Source organism: Neovison vison, chromosome 6 (genome assembly GCF_020171115.1).
Source record: "Neovison vison isolate M4711 chromosome 6, ASM_NN_V1, whole genome shotgun sequence".
NCBI lineage: Eukaryota > Metazoa > Chordata > Mammalia > Carnivora > Mustelidae > Neogale > Neogale vison.
The window spans coordinates 129,574,165-129,598,277 of NC_058096.1; the positions used below are offsets into that span (position 1 = coordinate 129,574,165).

Here is a 24,113-nt window from a genome sequence, read left to right on the forward strand (position 1 = left end):
ATGTCAAGGGACTCCCCATTGTCAGCTGAGCCAAAGCGGAAGGATGAAGCCATTCCTTCAGCTTGGATGGGAGTGACCCATGTTTGTAGGTATTGAGGGCTTCCAAAGCAGGCAATTTCCTCTGAAACTGTGATCCTCAAGCATGGTTGCTGGACCCACATCAGAACACCTGGGAACTTGTTAGAAATGCCAGTTCTCAGGCCTCACCCCAGACCCACTACATCGAAGCTCCAAGAGCAGGGCCCAGTTATCTGTGTTTCTGAAACACAGTCGAGTATGAGAATCACTGCTCCTCGCGAACCACTTCCATTCATCTTCTCTGAGTCTGCACAGGCCAGGCAAGTTTCATCATATGTAATGTACAGGTGAGAACACCAGATCCCACTGTTAGTTGAGCAGCCCAAGGGTCTGGAGTCTCCAGTGCCCTGGTGCTGCCCACTGGCCTCGCTCTTCAACTTCCACTAAAGCCCCTCGGTGGTGGGAAAGACAGAGCAGCAGAGGTGAATGTGCTGACACCATCGTAGACTCCAGATGGGCCAGGCTTCCGTATGAACTCTGACACTGTCTCTCAGGGACAGGTGGAAGAAGAGGGGTTTTTCAAGGTAACCTGAGGTCAGGGAAGGGACAGGTGGTCTGTCTGCACAGTAAGAGCACTTAGGCTAGCTAAGGGTGTGACTCTCACGTGACTAGCAGAGGTTGAACTTCGGCACATGAGCTACATTGAATGTTTTAGGTCTTCAGACACACCGAAGAGGGGAGAAGAAAGTTGCAGCTGGCGTGGAGGGTCCTCTGACAGTCTCCCACCCCCTCCTATCACTGTGAGTCTAAATGCCTCCTCCCCTCCACTACAGTGAAGCTTTTGTACAAGGAGAGAATGGCCAAGACACACATCCTATAGCAGAGTATTTGGAAGTTTACAAGGGCAGAAGAGTATGAAGCCTTGCTAACTTCTGAAGGGAAGAGGGAGCTTTAGGGAGATAGAAGCAGTTTTGAAAGACAGAATGGAGAAGGGGAGTGATTGAGGGTGGCGTGAGGTGGTCACCTGATGCCTATGGTAGGGACATCTTCACGGTCCGGGCTCTGAGACTCCCTACTCTGGAAACTTTATCCTGGCTGCAGAGAGTGAATTAGTCTGGATGAACAACACCATGACCTTCATCCTTCCTATTTTGCTGCTATTGCAACTGCTTGGCTGTTGGGAGTGAACAAGACATCTAGCCAGATTCAGAGATCTCTGCCTTGGAGTTGTTGGTGGGAAACAGATGAGCAGGAGGGTCAGGAGCTTTGGACAAGAAGACAGATGCCCTCAGCTGAGTTCCAGGCATCCGTGGGCTGTCCAAATGAGAGGTCAGGGGCCACTGGGTGCGTGGTTTGGAGGTCAGAGAGGAACTAGGTTGGAGAACACTGGTGTGAGCGACTCACAGCAGCAGATGGCAGCTGAGGTCATAGGGGGAGAGGATCAGAGCCCCAGAACACTGGCATTGGAAAGGCAGAAGTGGGGTGTGTTGGCTCAGCAGGGAGAGAGTCCCCATGAGAGAGTGGGCGAGGCTGCTGAGAACCTGCCAAGAGCAGAACACAGCCCCTGGTGAACTTGTCAAGGGTGATCCCACTGTGGTGGTGAAATCTCCAAGCCAGCTCATTGTGGTTGAGCTGTGAATGGTAAGCGAGAAAAATAGAGAAGATCTCAGGAAGCCTGATCATAAAGGAGAACAAAAAACAGGACAGTGGCAAGAGGAAGCCAAGGGATTGGTCATTCTCAGTCAAGAAGAGGGACAACCCTTCCAAGGAAGTCTCTAGACTTTGGGCTGGAAGGAAGTGGAAATAGATGGAGACAGAGAGATGGGAGGATTGGAGGCATTAAAGCGCTGGGCATCTATGTGAAGGGCAAGGCCAGCTATGGTTGCTTTGGCCAGAGTAGAACACGGATGTCCAGAGGTGGAGCAGCTCCTGGTGGAGACAACCCCCAGGTATGGGCACAGGTGACTGAAGTGGCTGAGAGGGAGAGTACTCCAAAAGGGAGGAGGTCAGGCACTGAGGACGTGGGGATGGAAGGGCGGTCACGTGGTGTGAGAAGAAGCCAAGGAAAAGTTCTTGCACAGTGAAGAGAGGGACCTGCAGGGGCAGGGGGAGAGGGGGCAGAAATGAGAAAGGCGTTCGGGGGGCTGGGCTGGGTATGTAAGCCTCATGGTGGGCAGGGTCCAAGAAATAGAAGTGGCCTCAGGGACCCAGGAGGAAGTCTCCTGCTACCCTGACGGCCCTGGGTGTTGGAGAATGAGCAGCTCCACTCAGAAGCGCACAAGTTGGCCCTTGTGGGAAGCCAGTTCCACCACAAGGCAGGAAAAGGGAGCAGAGGGGGCAGAGACTGAGGAAGTAAGGGATAGTGACCATGGACCCAAGGCTCAAGGCAGGCTGAGAGGAGCTGGAAGGGCAGGGCAGTGGGCGCGGTTAGGTCTGGGAGCAATCACAGAGGGGCACCTTCTCAAATCTAGCTGTGGTTGGTGATGTTCTCTTGTTGCCTTAATGCTTTCCTCTCTTTCTGCCTGGATAGAGCCTACTCCCCTTAATGCAGCTCCTACCTTCGCTGCAAGACTTTCCTGATCCTCCTTGGCCTCTGAGCTCTTACCACATTCATTGTTTTTTCATCTCATCTCAATTCAAACTTGAATTTTTATTTATAGTTACACATCTATAGACTCATACTTAGTGAGTTTTTTTCTGATGCCACAGCCATCAAACATTTATCACGAATAACTCTTTTTTTTTTAAAGATTTATTTATTTTTCTTAGAGAGCGAGAACTCGCATGGGGTAGTGTGCAGCCATAGAGAGATGATCTCAAGCAGACTCCCTGCTTGAGTCTCCCAGCAGGGCTCCATCTAACGACCCTGAGATCATGACCTGAGCTGAAATCAACAGTCAGATGCCCAACCAACTGAGCCACCCAGGTGCCCCAATAATTTTGTTTATGTGGATGTTACTATGACAAGATATCATGCATCTTATAAAAGCATAAATATAGAAACTGAAAATCATGAGATAGAAATAGCTATGAATAATTGTGATGTATTCTGTCCACTGCCCTTGGGATGGGCCAAGGCCCCCACCAGGGTGCACACACTCCTCTTGACATCACAGATCTGTATTAGGAGCCAGAGGCATATGCCAGTATCTTCTATATCCTTCGTGTCTCCTTTGCAAATAAGAATCATGTCATGTGCATAGCAGGTGCTTAGTAAATATTTGTGAAAGGGACAAAGAAACAAGTCATCCAGGAATGTTTTGGAATAGAGGTGGGTTACGGCATGGCCAGCGGCTTGGACTTTGGAATGAGATAGATTGCAGTTCACATTCCAGCTCTGCTCCTCACTAGCTCCATTGCCAAAGGTAGGTTCTTGGGCTCCCTGAATCTCAGTTTTCTTCCCAGGGAAAAGGGCACAAGGACCAGAGCTCGCGTACAGGCTGATGTGAGGATAGAGCGCACAGCCCATCATCTGGGTTCATGATGAGGAAGCCACCACTGAGCAGCAGCGTTTTCTGGCTGTCTGATGCGAGTGCTCGAAGCAACTGAGGTCTCCTTTGAGTTTGTACGGATGTGGATTTTGACAAAAGTCAGTGACTGGGACATTAACACTGGGAGCACTTTGAAGCCACCCACATACCCTCTCATTGTGCAGGCACGGTGAGCAGAAGTGGCCTCTCCCTCCCCTAAGACCACAAGGTTAGAGCTGGGCTGGACCAGGAGCATCTCCCCTGACACCTGTCTAGGCAAGGGAATGATGGAGATTTGGTTCCAGTTTTGAATATGGTGCTTGTGGAAAACTGTTATTGGGCCAAATGATTCTTCTTTTGTTTTTTATAAAGCTTATTTACTTCATTATAAAGTGATATTTATCATTAAAATAAGAAAGATGTAGAAAAAACAAGATTAAAAAAAATGTCTCACATTCCCACCATGGAAGGATTTTCGTTATTAACATTTTGTTATAATTTCTTTTAGTCTTGCCTGGTGTTGTCCAAACCTTGGTTTCCTGGATTTATCTAATATGCCAGCGACAGGAAATCCAGCTCCACAGAACTTAAACCGTAAAGAGAATCTATTGGCTCCCAGGACTGCAAAGTCTGGCTTCATGGCAGAGCATGAAGGGTTTGGTTACAGGCTTTGGTGACCTCCATCCCACATTCCCACTGCTTCTCCCTAGAATGCCCCAGACCCCGACACTGAGGGAGGTGCCGTCCCTGCTGGCAACCTTGGGAGATAGCGCGCTGTCCTGACTGAGGGACTGTCCAGCAGAGGGCCCGGGGGTGAGGCCTGGTCCCCCATGCTCTCACCCTAGTGGAAGTCAGCCCACCAGGCCTCACAACCTGAGAGTGGGAATGGGTAGTGCCCCAAAGGAACGTCAGGTGCTTCCACCTGAAGTGGGGCCTGTTCTAAAAGGGGCGAATAGCAGATGTCTGCTCCTTGGCCATCATCCTGCTACTGTAACCAGAGGGAGGTTCTTGGGCCCAGAGTTCTTGCAAGGATTAGTCCCTGTTAGACACCCTCCTCAGTTCCTCTCCCGCTGGCTTCCCAGGGGAGCACTGAACATTCTCTTCCTGAATCCCCAGCAATGTGCTCCCTCCCTGTGACCCATGACCAGGGAGGAGGCCTGACTTCCAGTGACCTCATCAGGTGACTCAGTGCACAGCGAACATGGCCCAGGGTGTGTTAGGGACCCCAGGCCCAGGTGAAGGGCCCCACAGAGCTTTCCAGGTCCTGAAGTGCTGGGAAAGCACTCGATGCTGCGGGAGAGAGCCAGGCAAGGGGCAGGACACAGGGCAAGGATAGACAGCGGAGGCGGTCATTATCAGAGCCATCACTGCCGGACAGCACCCTCACCCCAGCAGTGTTCAGTTGGGAAGTAAAGTACATGATAAGCACGGACATCCCCACCAGTCCCTCCCGACTGAGAGGCGGGGAGGCACAGGTTTTTGGTTTTGTTTCGTTTTGTTTTTTTTCCGGTATTAAGGAGGTAGGCTCTTATGACAGTCGTCCCTGCTCTGTCTCCTGCGGGTGGCATCCTGCTATCTGCGCTTGTGTTTGTACTTGGTCTCTGCCCCGAAGACTCACAATCCACTGATATAGGGTCAGTCCAAACAGTACAGGGAGGGTGTGTGCCTGGCAAGGCGGGACACCCATTCCCTTTCCTCCAGTGACAGAAACAGGCCCTGGGAGACAGGGAGGGCGTGCTAAGGTGCATAAGGGAAGAAATAGGGAGCTGAAGCCTTTCATGTAAGCGGGCAGGCTGCAGACATGTAAAGGGAAAGGTGAAGAGGGGGTGCCAAGAAGCAAGATATAGGGAAGAGGAAAAGATCCCTTCAGGAAACAAGGGTGAGTCAGATGGGAGCAGGAGCCCAGACCTGGATTCAGAACCAGGGAGCGGGCTCACGGGGGACACAGGTGGTGTGGAGGGGTGATTCAAGTACCACCAGTCAGGTGGGACATGAAGAACATGGAAAGGCTCAGCACCCTTCCTTCAGGAGTGCTTCCATAGGTGAACCCTGTGTGGACAAGGTGAGGGAAAGGTGAGGAAGGGAGGGGCACCTCCAACCCGGAAATATCAAGAAGGCCTTAAGGAGGCCTGTCCATGTGGGTACGTGTGTGCACGCTAAGGCCATGACAGGGCCCAGGACTTGGGCTCTTGGGGAGGAGGAGTAGAATCCAGGACTGGGACTGGGACTCCCAGACTCTCCCATGTGAATGTGGAGGGGAAGACAGGGAGGGCAGAGGACAGCAGGGCCTACAAGGACTTCTACTCCTATAGTGGCCTCCTGGACCCAGCATTAGGGGAGGATGGGGCTCCAGACAAGTTACTTGGGGGGCTGAATTAAGTGTCTCCTAGGCTCTACTGAACAGCAGTCTTTGGGGAAATGTCATTATGGAGAGAGCAGGGCCTCCTAAGGAGAAAAGCAGGGAACAGCTGAGCAGGGACCCACGAGGGAAGCTCTGCTGAGTTAGGAGAAAACAACAGTAATAACGGTGATCATTAGTGAGGGCGTGGGAGTCCAGTTCACTCTTCATGCAGCATTAAGTGGCAAGTGCCACCCGGAGAGGTTAAGTGACTTGCCATAGGTCACACAGCTAATAAGTTGACAGAACATGGAGAGAACGAGAGGATAACCCGCTTTGGATCATGAAGTCCAATACCTTGATTCACAGGTGAGGGATCCAGCACTCCCCAGGAAGGTGTCCATGCAAGGCCTCTGACCTACAGTCCTGGGGCCTGAGTTCCTTCTCCAGAACTTAGGGTAGGGAACAGGATTTTGGATCAAGGTAGCCACACTTCATGGCATCCTTGGATCAGCCCTGAGTCAGCACTCTGAGCTCCAGGGCTTGGTCTGGGCTGTTGGGGATAAGGAAGACCTGGGGGTCCCCAGTGCTGAGGTGACCTCTCCAGCCAGAAGAGCCACGCGATTCCCTCTGGGGCTCTGGTCTTCCTCTACCAAGGCTAAGAGGGATATTACTAGGGAGGAAGAAGGGACCTAAGGGGTGGGAACGCAGCATGGGGACTGATTTTGAATATCACAGAGAAAAATATCTAAATGTGTTTAAATTATACTGCTTGCAATCAGCCCTAAGGCAAACTTTTTTTTTTTTTTTGCAAAAAATTATTGAAGTCATTATTTGTAAAAGACAAAACTTAGAGAAACCCCGAACATTCAGTGCTAGTGCAGGGTTTAAATAACTCCTCATTGCATTCAGGGAGATGGCGATGAGCCCTTCTCAACAAGGAACAATGCTTGCAATCAAAGAGTAGGAGCCAAATGGTATACTGTGAGTTTGATAAGTGAAAACACAATAACTGGGAAGAATTAGGGAAAAAACCAGAAATTCATCAAAGCTTCAATACTGGTATGGAATGATGGTTGGATGAAACAAATATTTTCCCTCTCTCAGTAGAGTTAAGGCACAGTTAAATTGTTTTTGAAAGAGTATAATAAAAAGATCAACAGAGTTTAAAAACGTGCAGCACAGCAGACACAAGGCCCTGGTTTTCTGTGTACTCAGGAACATTCAGAAAACAGGAATCCGCTGGGTCCTGGGCTGCACAGGGCCAAGGATGATGTAGGTGCCCACGGACTGAGTTTTGTGTGAGCCCAGCAGGAGCTGGAGGCAGAGGCGAAGGCTGAGCTCCCCACCCACCCCCCCAACCCCGTGGCTGGTTATCAGCAGCCCACAAGGGATAACAGCCTGTGATAAGCATCCCTCTCCAGGACCTGAAGTGCAGTGGGCGGGGTGCAGAGGCCCGGGCGAGGCTGGGGCTTCTGACCCACAGGGAACGGACATGGGAGGGATGCAGGGTGAGGCCTATTTAGGTTTCTCCTTTTCCTGTCCCCGCTGTGCTTCCTGCCAAAGCAGAGAGTAACTTCCACGGAGTGAGACTCAGAGAGAAGAGCACAGCCGGGCCTTGAAAAGTCTTCTCTGGAAGCACATGGAAATCCCATTACAGCCTGTCCCAGCCTGTGCTGAGCGCTGCCGTACCCCAGGTGATATGCAGAGAAGCTGAGGTCCCAGGAGGCAGGACCCCCTGGTGCTGTAGCACCCTTCCCTCTTATTGCAGCGTTTTCTCCGGGAAAGGGAGGGCAGAGTCGGCCTCAGGTTCTGTGAGGGAGGTGTGGGGCTGTCGGAGTGCAGGGTGGGCCCTATGTCACCATGGAAGAGAGAAGGGCATGCAGCACATGCTTCAGGAGTGGGATGAGCATGGCAGAGAGGAGCAGAGCAGAATGGGGTCTTGGAGCTGGATCCAGAAGGGCCACAGAGACCCCAGGCTGTGCTCAGACCTTATTTAAGGTGAGCACTCCAGGCCAGAGGTGCTGGCAACCAAGGTTCAGAGGGGACAAGGATGGGCAAGGCACCAACATGGGCTTCAGACCCCGATGGGAGGGAGGTTCTGACTTGGCCCACCTGCACGCTCTGACTCAGTCTCTGTGAGCAAGAACCTCCAGCCACTGGGACTTTGCATTGGCCTGTCAGTGTCTAGATCTTGGCTCTGCCACTTACTAGCTACATGTCCTCAAGCAAGTTATTTTACCTCTTTGTGCCTCAGATTCTCCAAACACAAAGTGACACTAATAAAAGTAACCCCCCCCATTGGGTTGTTTTGAGGATCAAATGAATCAACATTGTGTTGGTGCCCGGTATGGACTTTCAACACTGTGTGTGTTAAATAAAAATATAAACTAGTGGCCAAGGTGGCTCACAGGGGAGCAGACTGGCCCATGAGGGGCAGTGACAAAGTGGCAGAGCACTTGGCTGCAGGTGTGCCCTCCACCTGTCACAGGTGACGTGCAAGCACCGAGGGACCTCCCCCTCCAGGAGCGAGGCGCCCAGAGTTAATTCATGATCACGCCTGAGGATTCAGACTGCCGGGACACCCTCATCAGTAGCTGCGAGAGGAGAGGGTGTGGCCTGTGGACTGGTAAACACACCTTGGGAACTATGCCAGCCACTAGGGAGGACAAGATGGACAGCAAGAAGCCTGGGGGTGAGGGCTGGGCAGAAGAGACGGCCCCAGGCAGTAGGCATTTGACGGAGATGGCTTGGAAGCCTCAGGACAATGAGGCTTTCCCCAGTCACTGGGGCATTTTGGAATTCAGTGAAGCTCAATTCCATTTAATAAACATTTTTTAAGAAACAGGGTGTGCCAGGCCCGATGAGAGATGGAAGGAAAAGTAGCACCAAAGCTCCCAAGGAGCTCACAGCCGAATTAGAGAAAGAGACATTGGGCACACTTATTGCCACCGGCACTGCCAAACACCACAGCAACAGCACCAGCAGAAACCTCACTAACACTTTAAGACATCCCCGGGAGATTAAGATCTCCATCTTAAAGAGAAGGCATTGGGCAGCTGGGAGGTTAAGCAGGCCATTGAGGGTGGTCAGCATCGACCCCTGACTGTAAGGTCTGTGCCCTTAGCCACCACATGTGTTGTCTCTATTGTCACCTCTGATAATAAAGGTAGAGACACGTTGTATGTGCTAGCGAAGCCTTAGTTTATTCACCTGCAAAATGGGTTAGTGACATCTAGTTTCCTGAGAGACAAGGGATAGTGTATGTAACAGGTCTGCACCACTGCAAGGCAGGTTTCTACTCCTGCCACAGAGGCCCATAGCTGGTAGCAACAAGAGCTGCTCTTGGAGGGTAGAAGCCAAGCACTATGCAGCAGCAGTGCAGGCAGGGGGAACAGAATGAGCAAAAGTCCAGAGGTGGGAACATGCAACTGGTCCAGCATGAGAACTGAGAAAGCAGGAGATTCAGACAGAGCAGAGAGCCCAAAGCTCTTCCCTGTCTTCCTTCCCTCTGCAATCCCAGAAAAGCTGCTGCTAGCTCCTTTCTAGTTCCTCTGCAACACATATAACTGACCTCTGTGCACACTACCCACTGGAAACACTCTTGTCATGGTCTTCAGTGCCAGCCTGTTGTCAGCCCATTGGTCATTCTTGGGTCTTATCTTCCCTCCTCCACAACCTGGACAGTTGTGTCCACAATCCTACCTTCTCTCTGAAACACTTCTCTCTGAAACCACTTCTCAGCTGGCTTACTTCCCTGCAGGCTGGGCTCTCCCCTCTGTCTCCATTGCTGGCTCCATCTCTTGTGCCACCCCTGAATGTTGTCGTGGTCAGTTGTGGACCTACTTCTCAACAACATGTTCTCATCTGTTCCCGAGGTTTACCCACTGCCTCCATGTGGGATGTCCAAGACCCGATCTCTAGTCCAGCACCCATCCTGAGCACTGGACCCATATACCTCCCTGCTGGGCATCTAGACCTGCATGTACTCCAGGCAGTTTGAACTCAAAATGAGCCCAGACTGGCTCCCTGCATCCCCAATATCTGTTGGTCTCCTGGGTTCTCTCTATCAGGGGTTCACATCACTAATGCAAGTCAGATCTGGGAGTCATCCCTAACATTGCCTCCCGAATGAAGGGGTGCCATCTCCTGTCAATGTCTCTTGCTTCTTTCTCTCCCCCACATGATCCCCTTGCTGCAGAACACACCTTCATTGCAGTTCCTGGGGTTCTACAGACCGTCCGATTGCACTTCTATCCAGCTACCAGAAAAGTCTCTGTGAAATGCAAATCTGCCCAGGGCACCCCTGTCCAGAAGTCTTCAGTGGCTCCCATTGTGTTGGGGATAAGGCCCACACTTCATGGCATGCCACTCAGTGTTCCAGCCTCTGTTACACACAGTCCCACTGTCCCTGGGTCTCAAACCAGACTGAAACCATGGAGCAGATAGATTTATCTTCCTTCACCCCCATCATCCCAATCCACGTAGTCCCTAGGCCTCAACTTGAGGCTCCCTTCCTCCAGGAAGCCTTCCTGCTGCCCCAGAATGAGTTAGGGCCCCTCTTCTATGCCCCCATAGCAGCTGTGCATGACAGAGAGCTATGCTCTTTCTACAACACATTAATGCTTTCTCTTCTTGCTCCCTACCTGACACCATGGAGTCTCTGAAGTCAGAGACTGTCCTTGTGCTTTATTTTTCTAGGGTGCTAAGAAATATTTGCTGAAATCAAAGGCTTTGGGGAGGATCTTGGAAACAGACCCTGGGAGTGCTTTTAGGAAATGGGTTACTCTTTGTGCAGGCACTGAAAGTTGAATACACACTACCCTTTCTCTGCTTTTCCCTAACAGAACTCCAATTTTGTTCAGGAGATTGCAATAACGTAAACTACATTTCCTAGTCTCCTTTGCAGAGGGTAGCCATATGGCCTAGTCTTGGCCAACAAGATTTAAGGATAAGTAGCTTAGCATGCAGGGAGAGATTTGTTTCCGTGATGTGAGCACAATCCCTTCTTGTTTCCTGTCTTCCACTTCCTTCTTGGAATTAAGAGAAGAGGCTGGAGGCGGAGCAACTATCTTGTGACAATGACCTAACCACTCTACGGAATCCTTCCTGGCCTAGTTCGTGACCCCCGGACTACCTACTAGCAGGCTTCTTCCTATGAGACAAATAAATCTCATTGAAGCCACTTTGGGGGTGCCTGGGTGGCTCAGTGGGTTAAGCCGCTGCCTTCGGCTCAGGTCATGATCTCAGGGTCCTGGGATCGAGTCCCACATCGGGCTCTCTGCTCAGCAGGGAGCCTGCTTCCCTCTCTCTCTCTCTGCCTGCCTCTCCATCTACTTGTGATTTCTCTCTGTCAAATAAATAAATAAAATCTTTAAAAAAAAAAAATCTCGTTGAAGCCACTTTGGTTAGGTCTCCATTACATTTAGCTAACTCCACCTTGTAAGAGCAGATAAAAGCAGATAACCATTGGTGAGCATTTCTGAATAAGCCTTTCCTTTAGAGATGATGCTGGTCCTAACACAGCAGGCAGATAACAAGGTTAACGGAGTAGGATAAACTGAGGGTTGGAGAAGCAGGTTCTCCCCAGGTTTCTATCAGAGGACCATGACAAGGCTACACTCAGGGTTTAAGAAATAAGCTCCAGCCTTCGCAGCCCCAGTGTGCCTGTGACCAGGGCCTTCTCCACTCTGAATGAAGTGAAATGCCTCTTCAAGCTCTTCTCATTATGAAATGAGGCTGCTGGAGTAGATAACTTTTCAAAGGGAATAGTGCTCCAAGTCTGGGCTTGGGAGTCAGGCAGAGCTGGGTTGGGGTTCTAGCTCCATCACTTACAAGCTGTGTGTCTTCCAGTCTTTTTTTTTTTTTTTAGCTGACCTCTCTGGTATCATCATCTATAAAATCCAAATTGTAACAGTACCTGTAACTGTTGGATTAATGCTCGCATTCTGTGGAATCACGCCTTAGGTACCCAACAGAATGTCTGGCACAGTACACAGTACACCATGGGTTCTGCAGCGTGCTCAGAACCCCATGCCAGCCCCATGGATGCTCCCCATGCCAGCCGTCCTTGTGCTCCAAGTTCTCTAAAAGGGTTGACTGGTGACTTGGAGTTTCCTGCCTGTTCTGGGTCTGAGGATGCTACAGGACTCTGGGAAGCCTCTCTAGATGCCCTTTACTCAGTGGGTGAGTGAAGTGGCCAGAGGCTGCCCACTGTCCAACGGCTTTTCTTCCAGCACTACATGTTGTTGTGTCCAGGGTTCTTGGACCGCAGGTGGAGAGGGGAAGCCCACAGACAGAGGACAGCCCAGATCAGGCCCAGAAAGGCATTGTCCTGGGGGTCTTTGTCTTATCCAAAGTTTCCTGAGTATTGAAGCTGGGCTTGTGCTTTTCCTGGCAGTAGAGTGGGCTTGCAGAGGACTACAGGAATTAGAGAGCTGGAAAATACCTCCAGAATTGGATTCCTTACTGCAGCTGCTTTGGGCATAACTTTCTTCTCCTTCTCTAAAAAAGCCTCACCTTCTTTCTCTTTTCTGCAGTAGAAATCCTAGTGGAAAAAATCTTGGGGGAAAAAAAAAATAAAGCTGCTGTTCTATTCCAGCCCCAGGGAAGGAGGTCAGTAGGGTGCGTCTCTTATGTCCACGGGGGACCCTCTCTCCTGGCCTCAATATTTCAGGCCAGACCCAGCCATGCTGACACTTGACAGCGCCTGCAGTTTACCTTGGCTCAGGTCCAGAGAGTTCGGGCCCTGCCCGGGGCGGCCCCCTCTCCAGCGCAAAGAGCAGTTTAAATATAAATCAGTCCCCACACAAACAGCTTCAACGAGTCTCGAGTCTCGGAGCCATCACCGGAACTGTGAGCCCAGGTTTTCAGCGAGTGCAAACACGCAGAGACCCGCTCCGTAAATCTCCCTGAGCGCGTCGGGAGGGGCGCCGCGGCACCTCTCTCCTTGAAAATTCGGCTCCCCGTCAAGCCCGGTAGCTCCCGTTGGCCCCTCCGGCGCCTCTCGGTTCTCCTCCTGCCTCTCCTGCCCCCGAAGCCCTGCCAACCTCTCAAGCCCTGCCAACCTCTCCTCGGGTCCGCTCTAGTCGTCAGCCGGTTGGTCCCCGCTGAGCCCCCCGCCCACCCCTCCAGTCCTCTGGACTCCCCTACCCGCCTGCAGGCTCCTGCCCCCGCCCCCGGCCCCCTTCTCGGGGCCCAACGCCCCCCGGCGCCCAGCAGGCGGGACCTTCTCAGGGGCGGTCAAGCCTAGCAGGTCCCAGCCGGGCTCCGGGAGCACAGACGACCCCGGGCGTGGAGCGAGGTCACGCGCCGTGAGCCGCGGCGTCACACCTGTCTGAGGGGGCGGCCGCGGCGGGGGCGGGGCGGGGGCTCGCAGCGCCTTCGACGGCCGCGGAGGAGAGGGAGGAGGGAGAGCTCGTTTCATCATCGGCGACGGCGGCGGCCACTTATAAAACTTCTGGGCGCGCACTCGCTCGCGCAGTCTTCGCGCTGCAAGCCTCCTCGGGCGGCCGCGGCCACTCTCACCAGCCACCCGCGCGGCAGCCCCAACCCGAAGCGCCCGGATCCTACCCGCCCCGCCGCCCGCCCGGGCCCTGCAGCCGCCGTCCCGCCCCGCCGGGGCCGCCACCATGGGGTTCTGGCCGGAGCCCGGCGCGCGCCAGGGCAGCGACGCCTCTTCGGGCCGAACCGGCCGCTGTTCCCGCTCGGTCTTCAGCAACATTAAGGTGAGCGCAGAACTCGCGGCCGTCGGTGCCCGAGCCGCAGCGGGCTCACCTCCGGCGGGCGCCGGCGTCCGTGCTGCGGAGCCCGAGGGGGACGCCGAGGCGCCGGGGCTTCCCCTCAGCACTCCGTGACGCGGCCAGGGACGCATCACCCGGGCCCGCGGAGGGTGAGGGGGGCCCGCGGCGGGTGAGGGGCGCCCGCACGAAAGAGCTTGCGCTGGGCGGGTGTGTGCGTGTGTGCTTGTCTCCGTGAGTGTGCGCGCGCTCCTACACCCTCATCGGGGCAAGAAGCGGGACAATGACCGTACCTGCCTGTTGGTTGGACTCTTCTCAGTTGGCAACTGTCCTGCTCTTCGACTGAAACAGAACTCGCGGGGTACTTTTTCGGACGCCGGCGGGCAATGAACTTCGGAAAGGGGTGGGTTGGAGGTGCCGGGAAAATGACAGGCTGTGTGGTTCCTCGGAGCTGGAGCTTAGAGCCTAACTCATCTTGGGGTGGGTGGCGGAAGGGCTGTTCTTCCCTAAAAGCAGCAGTGTCCCCGGCTCTGCTACCTCTCTGCGCCGCTGCCTGCAAAGTTCAGAATCCCCCCCACCCCACCCGCCCCGGGCTTGGCAACCAACGCTGCGTGCTTCCTGGTCTGGAAATGGCCCCAGGGAGGCAGCAGGCCCTCGCAGTACGTTCAGTAACAGGGAGCAGGTGCTTCTCTCTTGGCAAGGTATTGGGAATGGGTGAAGATGGGGTGTAGGTGGCCGACTGGCCAGGACTCTTTCTCCTGCAGGGGGCTGGGGAATGCTTGCACTTCCTCCCGCGCTCCAGGGGGACCTGGAATAATTGAATCCACACTCAGGCTCTTTGGCTGATTCTGCCTGGGCAGAAACAACCGCGAAATGTACCTCCTGGGAGGGTAGAGGGGCTGTGGTGAGGACTGCAGAGCCCACATGAAGACTTCCCCCACCCCCTACCCCCGCCCCCGCCCCGCGGGTGGGGAGGGAGAGGAATGGTCCTGAGAGGTTCTTTCCAGCAATCATACAGTCAGATGGGGCTAGGTAAAGCCTCCAGTGGTGCAATTAAAGGCGGAATGGGGAGAGGTGTCCCTGTGGACTGATTATTTGAGTGTCGAGTGTTCAACAGAAAGGGATCTGGACGTTACAGTGAATCCCAACTATATACTTACTCATCTTGTTAGCAGTGGAGCTGGGATCCCCACTCCTGCTTCTGCCCTGTCTCTACACCACAATAAATAAAGGCTGAGTTGATTCCATGGTTGGGTGTCAATAAGACACAGAAATTTTGAGATAGTTTCAGATAACCCTCAAATTGCCTCACCTTTGGCCAGACCTGGATGAGAACACTGTGTGCAGTTTTGGTCCCACCATTCAAAAGAGACTTGGAGAAGTTTCAGCAGAGAACTGTAGAAAATTTGGTGTTTATAAATGAGGGATTGGGAGGAAAGGGTGGGAGCAACATCTGGGTGGTCCGAAAAGAAAGAGGCCCAGGAGAGAATCAGGGTGGGGGCACCTCTCCCTATTTCACCAACAAGGGGAAGAGGGGTAGCTTGCCCCAGAACAGTTTTCTGACAGTGAAGGTCACCCGCAATGAGACTGATCCATTTAGACCTGCCCTGAGTCCCAAAAATAAGTTTATGGCAGCAGTGCCTTTGAAGATCTGTAAAAATGAGATAATTTTTCATGTGTTGATGATTTAACCACACGTGCCTGAGGCCTGGACCCAGGCCAATGGGCCTCTGAAAGGTTCATACCAGTTAAGAGTTTTTCTTAATTCCAAAAATCAGATCCTCTTAATTTTTATCTCCATTGATCCATAGTAACTCTGAAACCAAAGTTTAGAGAGACTTCAATTAGCTTCTATTAGTCAACCTGAAATCAGGTACAGTTTGGATATCTCAAGGCAAATCTGGGGCCTGGGATTCCATTAGTTAAACTCATATAAGCCTTTTCTTCCAGAGGACAGTAATAATTGTCTGGGGAATTGCAATTTCCTGGGAGATTCCCTCCTCCCAATGAGAGGTTGGGTGACTGCCCTGCACGCTCTCTCACTGGTGGATGGACTGTGTGTGTCTTGTGAACATGTGTGACATGGGGGCTAACAGGGGACACCCAACCTAAGGACCCATCATTTCCTGGGTTCCTCAGTGCTGGGGCAGACTAAATGATTGGCTTTGTGACATTCCTGCAAAACCCTACAGACCATATGGTTTAGGGGGAAGGGGATGAGGCCAGGAGATGTAGGTCCAAGATGTAGATCCAACCTCTTACTAACACATGGGGGGCATTTCTCACCTTTCCTGGGCAGCAAAATCCTTATGGTAAAACAACAACCACAAAAAACACAAAACAACAACAACAACAAAAACCAGGTGCTGAGAATGATCCCCACCTCATGGGGGCTCCTTAAGGATTATGTGGGATGAGGCATAGGAAATGGGTCCTGTAAATCATGCAGGACTCTCCAGGATTGACATCAATAAGATGTCAGTTCTTGCCTCAACAAACAGGATGCACGTTTAAACACCATTTAGGATCTGTTGTTCCACCAATTATGCCTCACATGGAGCATAGTTAATAGTTAAGAGAAACCACAGTTCATGTCCAAAATAGATGTAATTGTAGCTAACCCTAATGGAGCTATCTGGATGTACCAAGAACTTTGGATGTAGTCCACCCATGATTAATCCCCATTACAACTTTATCTAGTGGATACTATTACTGTCCCCATTAATGATGAGGAAACCAAGGCTTAGTGAGGTGTGGACACACAGCCAGAAAGGGGTGGAGTGTTGAGGAACTAGATATGTGAGACCCCAGGGTCACAGACTAACCACCGTGCACCCTGCCCTCAGCACCACGCAACGCTGCTCAGATTTGGTTGAGCACATGGGGATCCTGGAGGTATGCTTGTTCTAAGGGGTCAGTGCTTTCTTTATGCCCCGCTGACACAAACGAATCCCAGCTGTGAGCATGGGTTGCGGTTCATGGCTACAGGATGGATGTCTCCAGTCAGTAATGGGCTCGTCATACCTTTTCACTCTTCACAACTCTCCCCTAAAGGGCCTGGTGGCTCTCACTTAGGAGGTGAGGTTTTTGTACTCTCTCCTGTAGGAGTAAATACAATTGTATTTATTCTGGAGACAGTCCGTATTGCCTCTGGCTACAGGATTCTTAAGAAGTATACCTCCTCCCTAGTCATTGTCAGAGAGAGCAGTTCAACCTCCAGAACTCTAAATTAAAAACAGGTTTATTCAGCAATGATGGGGGTAGGGGTGAGGAGGAAGGAGAGAGCTTTTGTGGCTACCGGGTCCTGGCAGCCTCAAAGAGATCTGTTTCTTCTTAAAATGAACTTTGAGGGGCCCAACGGAGGTTATCTTACAAAAGGAGTAGACCATTGGTAATTGCTGCCCAAATTTCAGGAACTCCCACACCTCAGGCCCCGGCGTAGGGAAATAGTGTATATCCAGTCAGGGAGGGAGAATCCAGTGGGGATGGAGGGCGGGGGATGCACAGTGGGACGAAAGGGATAGACAGATCTCACAGCATGGCCTGAGTGGCCCAGTGACCTGGGAGGGAGGCCCCCAAATGAGGGAGAGGTACTTTATCCTGGCCTGTGTCTGTAACTTCCTAAGGCCTCTGACCCCCAGATGTGGGGAGACAGCTTAGTCTTAACTTCTTGGGCTTAACCACTTGGTTTCCAGAGGAAAGTGTTATATGCCACCAACCTGACTGTTTATGCCTGGGGAAAACACTCTCAAGAGAATCCCTGGGCCAAAGAATTCCTTAACTGACTCCCTGGATTAAGAGGTGCCCACTCCCCCTGCCCTGGGGCTGGTGGGTATATCTCTGATGTTGAGGACACCATTTATTTATCCCCTGGGTGGGCCTAGCTTGCCCTGGTTATATGAGGGGAGAACAATGGGAACTGGTTGGGTGGGGGTCACAGGTCACTCCGACCCTTTTCTCCTGGGATGATACTCAGGGCCTTCCTTACTCCTGGTAATGAATTGGGACCTATACTGCCACAGAACAAAGGGAAGAGTGATTTATGCCTCACAATATGGATCACTTATCTTATCTCTTTCTGATCATTCTCCTTTGCCTGTGACTTTTTCCCCATTCTAGGAGATGAAGATATGATGTTGGGATGTTGGGTTGGAAGCATGGCTTTCCCTCACTTTCTTTTGTTCTGTTTGTGGAATGCAGAGGAACATAGGTGGTCCCCAATGCAGACACCATCCCTCCTTGTTCTCCCTCTTCCCACCACTGCTTGGTTTTATCCCGTCAGTGGGTTTAGCCTCCTCCAGCCCTTGCTTCACCCCCCTTTCTGCCTGTGGAGGCACTGGCCTGCAGAAAGCTCCAGTTATGTGCCAAAGCCGGAGAGCTGGGCATGGTGAAGCTAAGAAGAAGCTTGGGACACTCCCGGGCAGTGGCCCCCATTTTATATCATAAGTTCATGACCGTGTACTTGGGCATTGCACTCTCAGTATCTGTTCACAAGGACATAAAGAAATAGCTATGTGAATTTACACTTGTCTGTACCCACAGGACCAGCACAGATGGGTTGTCACCCGGGTCCTTGGGGGCTCCTTTTGAGGGACCATGGGAAAAAGTTGAGTCCTTAGTACAGACAAAGCCTGATTTATTTTGAGTTTTTTTTAAAAAAACCTTTTTATTTTGAAACAATAATCTATTCCTAGGAAAAATAGTGCAGAGAGGTGCTGTGTACCCTTCACCCAGTTTCTCCCAGTGGCTCTGTCTTAATTCTGCACGATAGTACCAAAAGCAGGGAATGGACATTGATAGAACGTGTGTGTGTAGTTCCATGCCATTTTGTCACACGTAAAGATTCGTGGAACCATCACCCTACTGCCTCAAGACACAGAACTAGTTCTGTCACCACCAAGATCTCTGTTGTGCTGCTCCCCTGTCATCTTGCCTACACCCTTCTGCCTGACTACCATCACAACCCCAAATCTGTTCTCCATCACGACCATTTGTCATTCTGAGAATGTTACATAAATGAACCAGGCAATATGTAACCATTTGAGACTGGTTATTCTCGTTCAACATAATACCCTTGAGATCCATCCAGGATGCTGCTTATATCAATAGCTTGTTCTTTTTTATTGCTGAGTCATACTGCATGGTATGGATGTCCTGTGATTTGTCTAACCATTCACCTATTGAGGGACATTTCGGTTGTTTCCAGTTTGGGGCTATTATTACAAGTAAAGCTGCTACAGATAATCATGTACAGGTTTTTGGATAGATAAAAACTTTCATTTCTCTGGAATAAATGCCCAAGAGTGCATTTGCTGGGTTGGATGGTAGTTGCATGTTTTTTTTTTTTTTAATTTGTTTTGTTTTGTTTTTAAAGAAACTGCCAAACTTTTTCCGAAGTGGCCATACAGTTTTACATTTGCATGGCAGTTTAGGAGAGATCCAGTTTCTCTATAACTCTGGCAGCATTTGGTATTGTCACTACTTTTTACTTTAGCTAATTCAAATGGGTTTGTAGAACATCTTGGACTGGTCTTCATTTGCATTTCCCTAATAGTTAGTGATGTTGAACATCTTTTCATGTGCTTATTTGCCATGCGTATGTGCTCTTCATTGAAATGTCTGTTTGTAGAGTTTGTCCTTTGTCTAATCAGAATTTTTACTATTGCTTTGAGAGTTCCTTATATATATTAGATACAAGTCCTTTGTTGGGAATGTGGTCTGCAAATATTTTCTCCCAGTCTTTAGCTTATTTTTTTATTCTCTTAACAGGGTCTTTCACAGAAAAAAAAAAAAAAGTGTTTGGATTCTGATGAAATCCTTTTATCGATTTTTAATTATCTGGGTCCTGCTTTTGTTGTATGTCTAAGAACTCTTCACCAAACCTACTTCCTGATAGTTTTCTTCTAAAAGTTTTATAATCTTGCATTTAAATCTATGATCCATTTTAAGTTCATTTTTGTATAGGTGTGAGGTTCACTCTTTTTTTTTTTTTTTTTTTTTGTATCTGTAGTTATCCAATTGCCCCCCTCACCGTTTGTGGAGAACTGTCCTTTCTCTACTGAATTGCCTTGGCTCCTTCGTCAAAAGCCTGTTGGCCATGCTTATGTGGATTTATGCTGGGTTTCCTGTTCTACTTCACTATTGTATATGTATATCTCTCTGCCAGGACCACACTGTCTTGATTACTGTAACTACTCAGCAATTCTCGCTGTCAGGTAGAAGGTTGACTTTAGTCTGCGGTGGTATGTGTTTATCTTATTGTTACCACATTATGTACATAACCCATTCAGCTTCTCTTCGACGTTCGTTGCCTTTTAAGAAGATATAAAGGCAACTTTGAACCTCACTTTTAGTAACTGGATGGGGTCTTATGTATTTCTGTGCTCCAGCTTTTCTTCCGGGCTTAGCTGAATAGTTGTCTTTTCCTTTGAGCTTGATTTGTTAATCTTCGATCCTAAACCTTTTTCATTCTCAACAACAGCCCTACAAGGGCGATTTCAGCATCTCTATTTCACACTTGAGGAAATGGAGGCTCATTCAAGGCCACCTGTCCAGCAAATAGCAAGCAGGAAATCCCTCTCAAGGTCAGCTCACTGCCCAGCCCTCTCCTTCCTGTGGCCACAGAATGCCTCTCGGTTCTGGATTTTCTCATCTGTGAACGTTTGGACCTGAGTTCAGTGCTCTCTGAGCTCCTTGCAAGTTCTCAGATTCTCATCTCATGCTTTTAAGTTGCTGATGGAGATGAGACTTGGAGCAGGGCCCAATGGGTCTGAGCTTTGCTGGGAGACCTGCTGTGAAACCTGGCAGAAGTGGAGGGTGCAGACTGGCAGGTCGCCTTTGATCAATGCCCAGCTCTCTCAGTTTGGAGGACCTTGATTCCCTGGGTGTGTCCTCCTATTTGGGATGGATTACATTGGATCAGGGTGGGGAACGAAACCAGGGTTGGGAGTGTCAGGCTGCACCGTGGGGTTGAAGGATGGGTAGATACTCCAGGGAGTAGCCCTGTCCCAGAGCCAGTCCTCCCAGCCTCTTTGCCCTGTTGAACGAGATGCTCAGGAGGCTCAGGGGAAATGCTGGAGGCTCTGGCGTGGCTGGGGGCAAGGAGAACCAGCCTGGGACACTAACCATAAATGAATCAGGGACAGTGAGTCTGGTCACCGTTGGTGCTGGCTCCCCACAGGGCTGTCTCCCTGCCCCCCAGAAAGTAGGCACACTAACCCTTTGGTAGAAATTTAGTGTGCACCTAAGTCCTGTAGAAATCTGGGAGTTCTGGTAACAAGTTTCATTTTGTTTCATCAAACATCAGTAATACCTATTTATGTTCCGAAGAATGTTTCATCCAACACCCCTGGGAGATGCTGACCTAGAGCACAGAAAGCCTCAGTTGAAATGCAGATGTCATTAGGGAGGGCGACAGTAAGCCAGGGTTTGTCCAGCTGTCCCACCGAGATGCCCTGAATTCTAGGAGAGCGTGAACAGGTTTCCACATGGGGTAGATAAGAGGAGGAGTGGATGAACCAAGACTATCCCATTTCTGGGATATTTTATGTTTTATCTTAAAATCAAGTGAATTTTATGTTTTCTTCCATAGTATAGCTATATGTTTCCAAGTATGTTGTATTTCTGCCAAAATCCTACAATGATGCTCTAGGAAGCTATGCTATGTCTAGCTCGTGTCTCCCAAATGTGTCTCCCAGGTAGAACATACCAAGTTTGGGAAACACGACACAGGGAGACCTCAAGTCAGAACTAGTTTATCCAGTTAGTTCACTCAGCCAGCTTGTTAAGTGAAGAGGGAACAGTACCTAGATAGTTTAAGTGGCACAGCTATGGGGTGTGGATGTCAGCCATTTCCTAGGCTGATCCCTGTGGGACACCCAGGAGATAAGCTAGCTAGAGAATGTACTGAGGTCTCTGTGGGCTTGGAGGAAAAGGATAGTGGTAGAAGAGAAGGGCAGGGAGAGGACAGTAGGCTTCCTGAGTCACCCTTACCCTGCATAATGGGCTGCCAATAAGTTGTAGGATGGGATTTTTTGGGAAAGATTTTATTTATTTATTTGAGAGAGCGCACATGCAAGAGAGAAAGAGAGAACACGAGCAAGGGGAAGAGGCAGAGGGAGAGGGAGGAGCAGGTTGCCCACTGAGCAGGGAGCCCGATGTGGGATTCGATCCCAGGACCTGAGCCAAAGGCCACAGCTTAACCCACTGAGCCACCCAGGTGCCCCTTTGAAATCTTCCTGCTTTGTCTTTGATTCTCAGCGCATTTGAGGGAAGTGGCAGGAGCTGAGCATTGGCACGGGCGCTTGGGACTCACTCCCTCAGGAGCCTCTCCTGAGCATCCCCCATGTGAGGCTCCATACCAGCTATTACTGTTTGCGCTTGGCTGTCTAAGCGGCTCCCAAGCTTCCAAGAAGCAAGAGTCGTAAATTCCCTTCCTCTCAACATGACCACCAGCCTTGTTTTGCCTAGGACTGAAGCAGTTTCTGGGACACAGGACTTTCAGTTTTAAAACTGGAAGAGTTCTGGACAGGTTGGGACAAGTTGGTCCCCCTACTGCCTCCCTCACTATAATATTGTACAAGAATGGACTTCCACCTTGACTGTGGGGCAGAGGGGCTACTGATGGAGGGTCAGGGATGGTGCTCGGTGATGGAAATAAACCTCCAGGATCTATGGCAGGAAGAGATTGTTGTCTTCCAGAAAGAAGACAAGACAGAACGAGGACACTGTTGGTGGACCTCGTGGAGCAGCAGCCCTGTTATTCCTTCTTATTTGTATGCAGATATCCCCCTGCCCCGTCCTGTCTTCCTTGCTCGTCATGATATATAGCATTTGAAACATCTCATACAGGTGATGATAAAACTGACCTGTGGAAAGGTAGTGATTTTTGGCTTATTGAATTTCAAAATTGAACATGATAAGAAAGACCATCTGCTTAAAGGCACAGGAATCCTCCTGACAATGTCCTTGCCTCTGTTGGCATAGCCCTAGTAATGGGGAACTCATCCCCTCACAAGGCAAATCCAGGAACCAGTAACACCACAGGCTTTAGGTTTTTCCTATGATGAGCTGAAATCGTCCCCTTCCATGCACGTCCCCAGAGGAAAGTGAGCAGAACCCTCTCCGCCTGATTGCTCTCCTACATATTTCCAGTAAAAAGCAGTCTCCCTTCTCCCCTAAGTTTCTCTAACTGAGGAGTTGCTTGGCAGGGCTGAAATGGAAAGCTAGGTGATCTGGGCTACCTTCCTCTGAAAGCTGAACCACCTCTGAATTTGGGCATTACTAAAGGCTATGTGTGGTCCCCAAATCTTTTTTGTCCCTGACTACAGACGTTTTCTTGCGGGTCCTCGTCACTGCGAGGAGTTTGGTTTACCATTCATGAAGGAGCCTCCAGCTTTGTGGAGGCTGGTGGGCCCTGAGTTTTCTGGAACCAGCAGAGACCTTCCCATGCTGGGGACCTCTGCCCCCACATATTTAACTCTGCAAATTTGTTATGCCTTCATGAGTTGTGAGGCCTGCCCCAACCCATTCGTCACACTCTTCCTCCTTCCCTCAGTCTTCCTCTGTTCTTACCTCTCGCTCTCACTCCCCCTGACTCCACAGACCTTCATGGAGTGTCCGTGCCAAGCCTGGAAGAGCCCTGGATAAATCCTTGTCTATCCTCTGGCCTCCAACTAGATGACATCTCTCAGGAGGAAGTAGAGAAGAGGCTCACAGCGGTCTCTGTCCTGACTTTATCACCAGAGTGCCCAGCAGGGACCCTCACAGAGGGATCTGGCCTAATGCCAGCAGGAACATACCTGTGGGATGTACTCCAGGAATACACCCCACACAACCCTCCCATCCCAAAATGGCAGGACCAAATTATTTATGGAACCAGCCTTGTCTTTTGGGTCATCTCCACCCCGAACCTTGTTACTGACTTGGAAAGTGAGCCTACAGGGCCTTGTGGTTGTCCATTTCATTTCACATTGCCCCTGGTGTCAGGAAGTGCCCTCCTAGGCTCACTGCAGCCTGGGGCTCCTTCTTCTTCATACTCAGTATCCCAGGAAAGCACAGTCCTACTGAATCAACATGTAAATTTAACATGTAGGCATGTAAAACTCACAAGGAGTGGGGACAAGCCTGTTTTGGTTGCCTGAAAATTACAAATATTCAGAATTCACTCCTTCGGCAACACATTTTTATTAGTAACAATTATGATATGATCTTCTGAGCTATCATCACAAAGATGGATACATTTTATTAGGGCACATATGTATGGGAAAATATATGGGGGCATATGGATATTTAACTATGAATGCAAATGCATTTGGGGGAACCTATTATGTGCCAATTAGTGAAATAATAAGCAGACCTTTCAGAAATGCTATCTGACTAAATCCTACCTCCCATGCTCCAAGATGCATATTATCACATTTTGTAGTGGATGAAGCTGTTAGGCAACTTGTGGGAATTGCCACATTCCACAGTGACAAAGCTGGTATTTGAGGACTCTGTCTTATGACTCTTTCCCTTACGGCTGCTTCCTGCATCCCACCACAAATC

General features: G+C 50.4%; 1 protein-coding gene across 1 annotated transcript in view; it reads left to right on the plus strand.

Moving 5' to 3' along the window:
• Positions 1 to 13,457: 13,457 nt before the first annotated feature.
• SLCO2A1 (solute carrier organic anion transporter family member 2A1) overlaps positions 13,458 to 24,113 on the plus strand; it is a 79,789-nt gene continuing 69,133 nt past the window's right edge. Inside the window, exon 1 of the mRNA XM_044252333.1 lies at positions 13,458 to 13,553. Within this exon, the coding sequence (XP_044108268.1) occupies positions 13,458 to 13,553 (96 nt within the window). The remainder of the gene's footprint in view (positions 13,554 to 24,113) is intronic.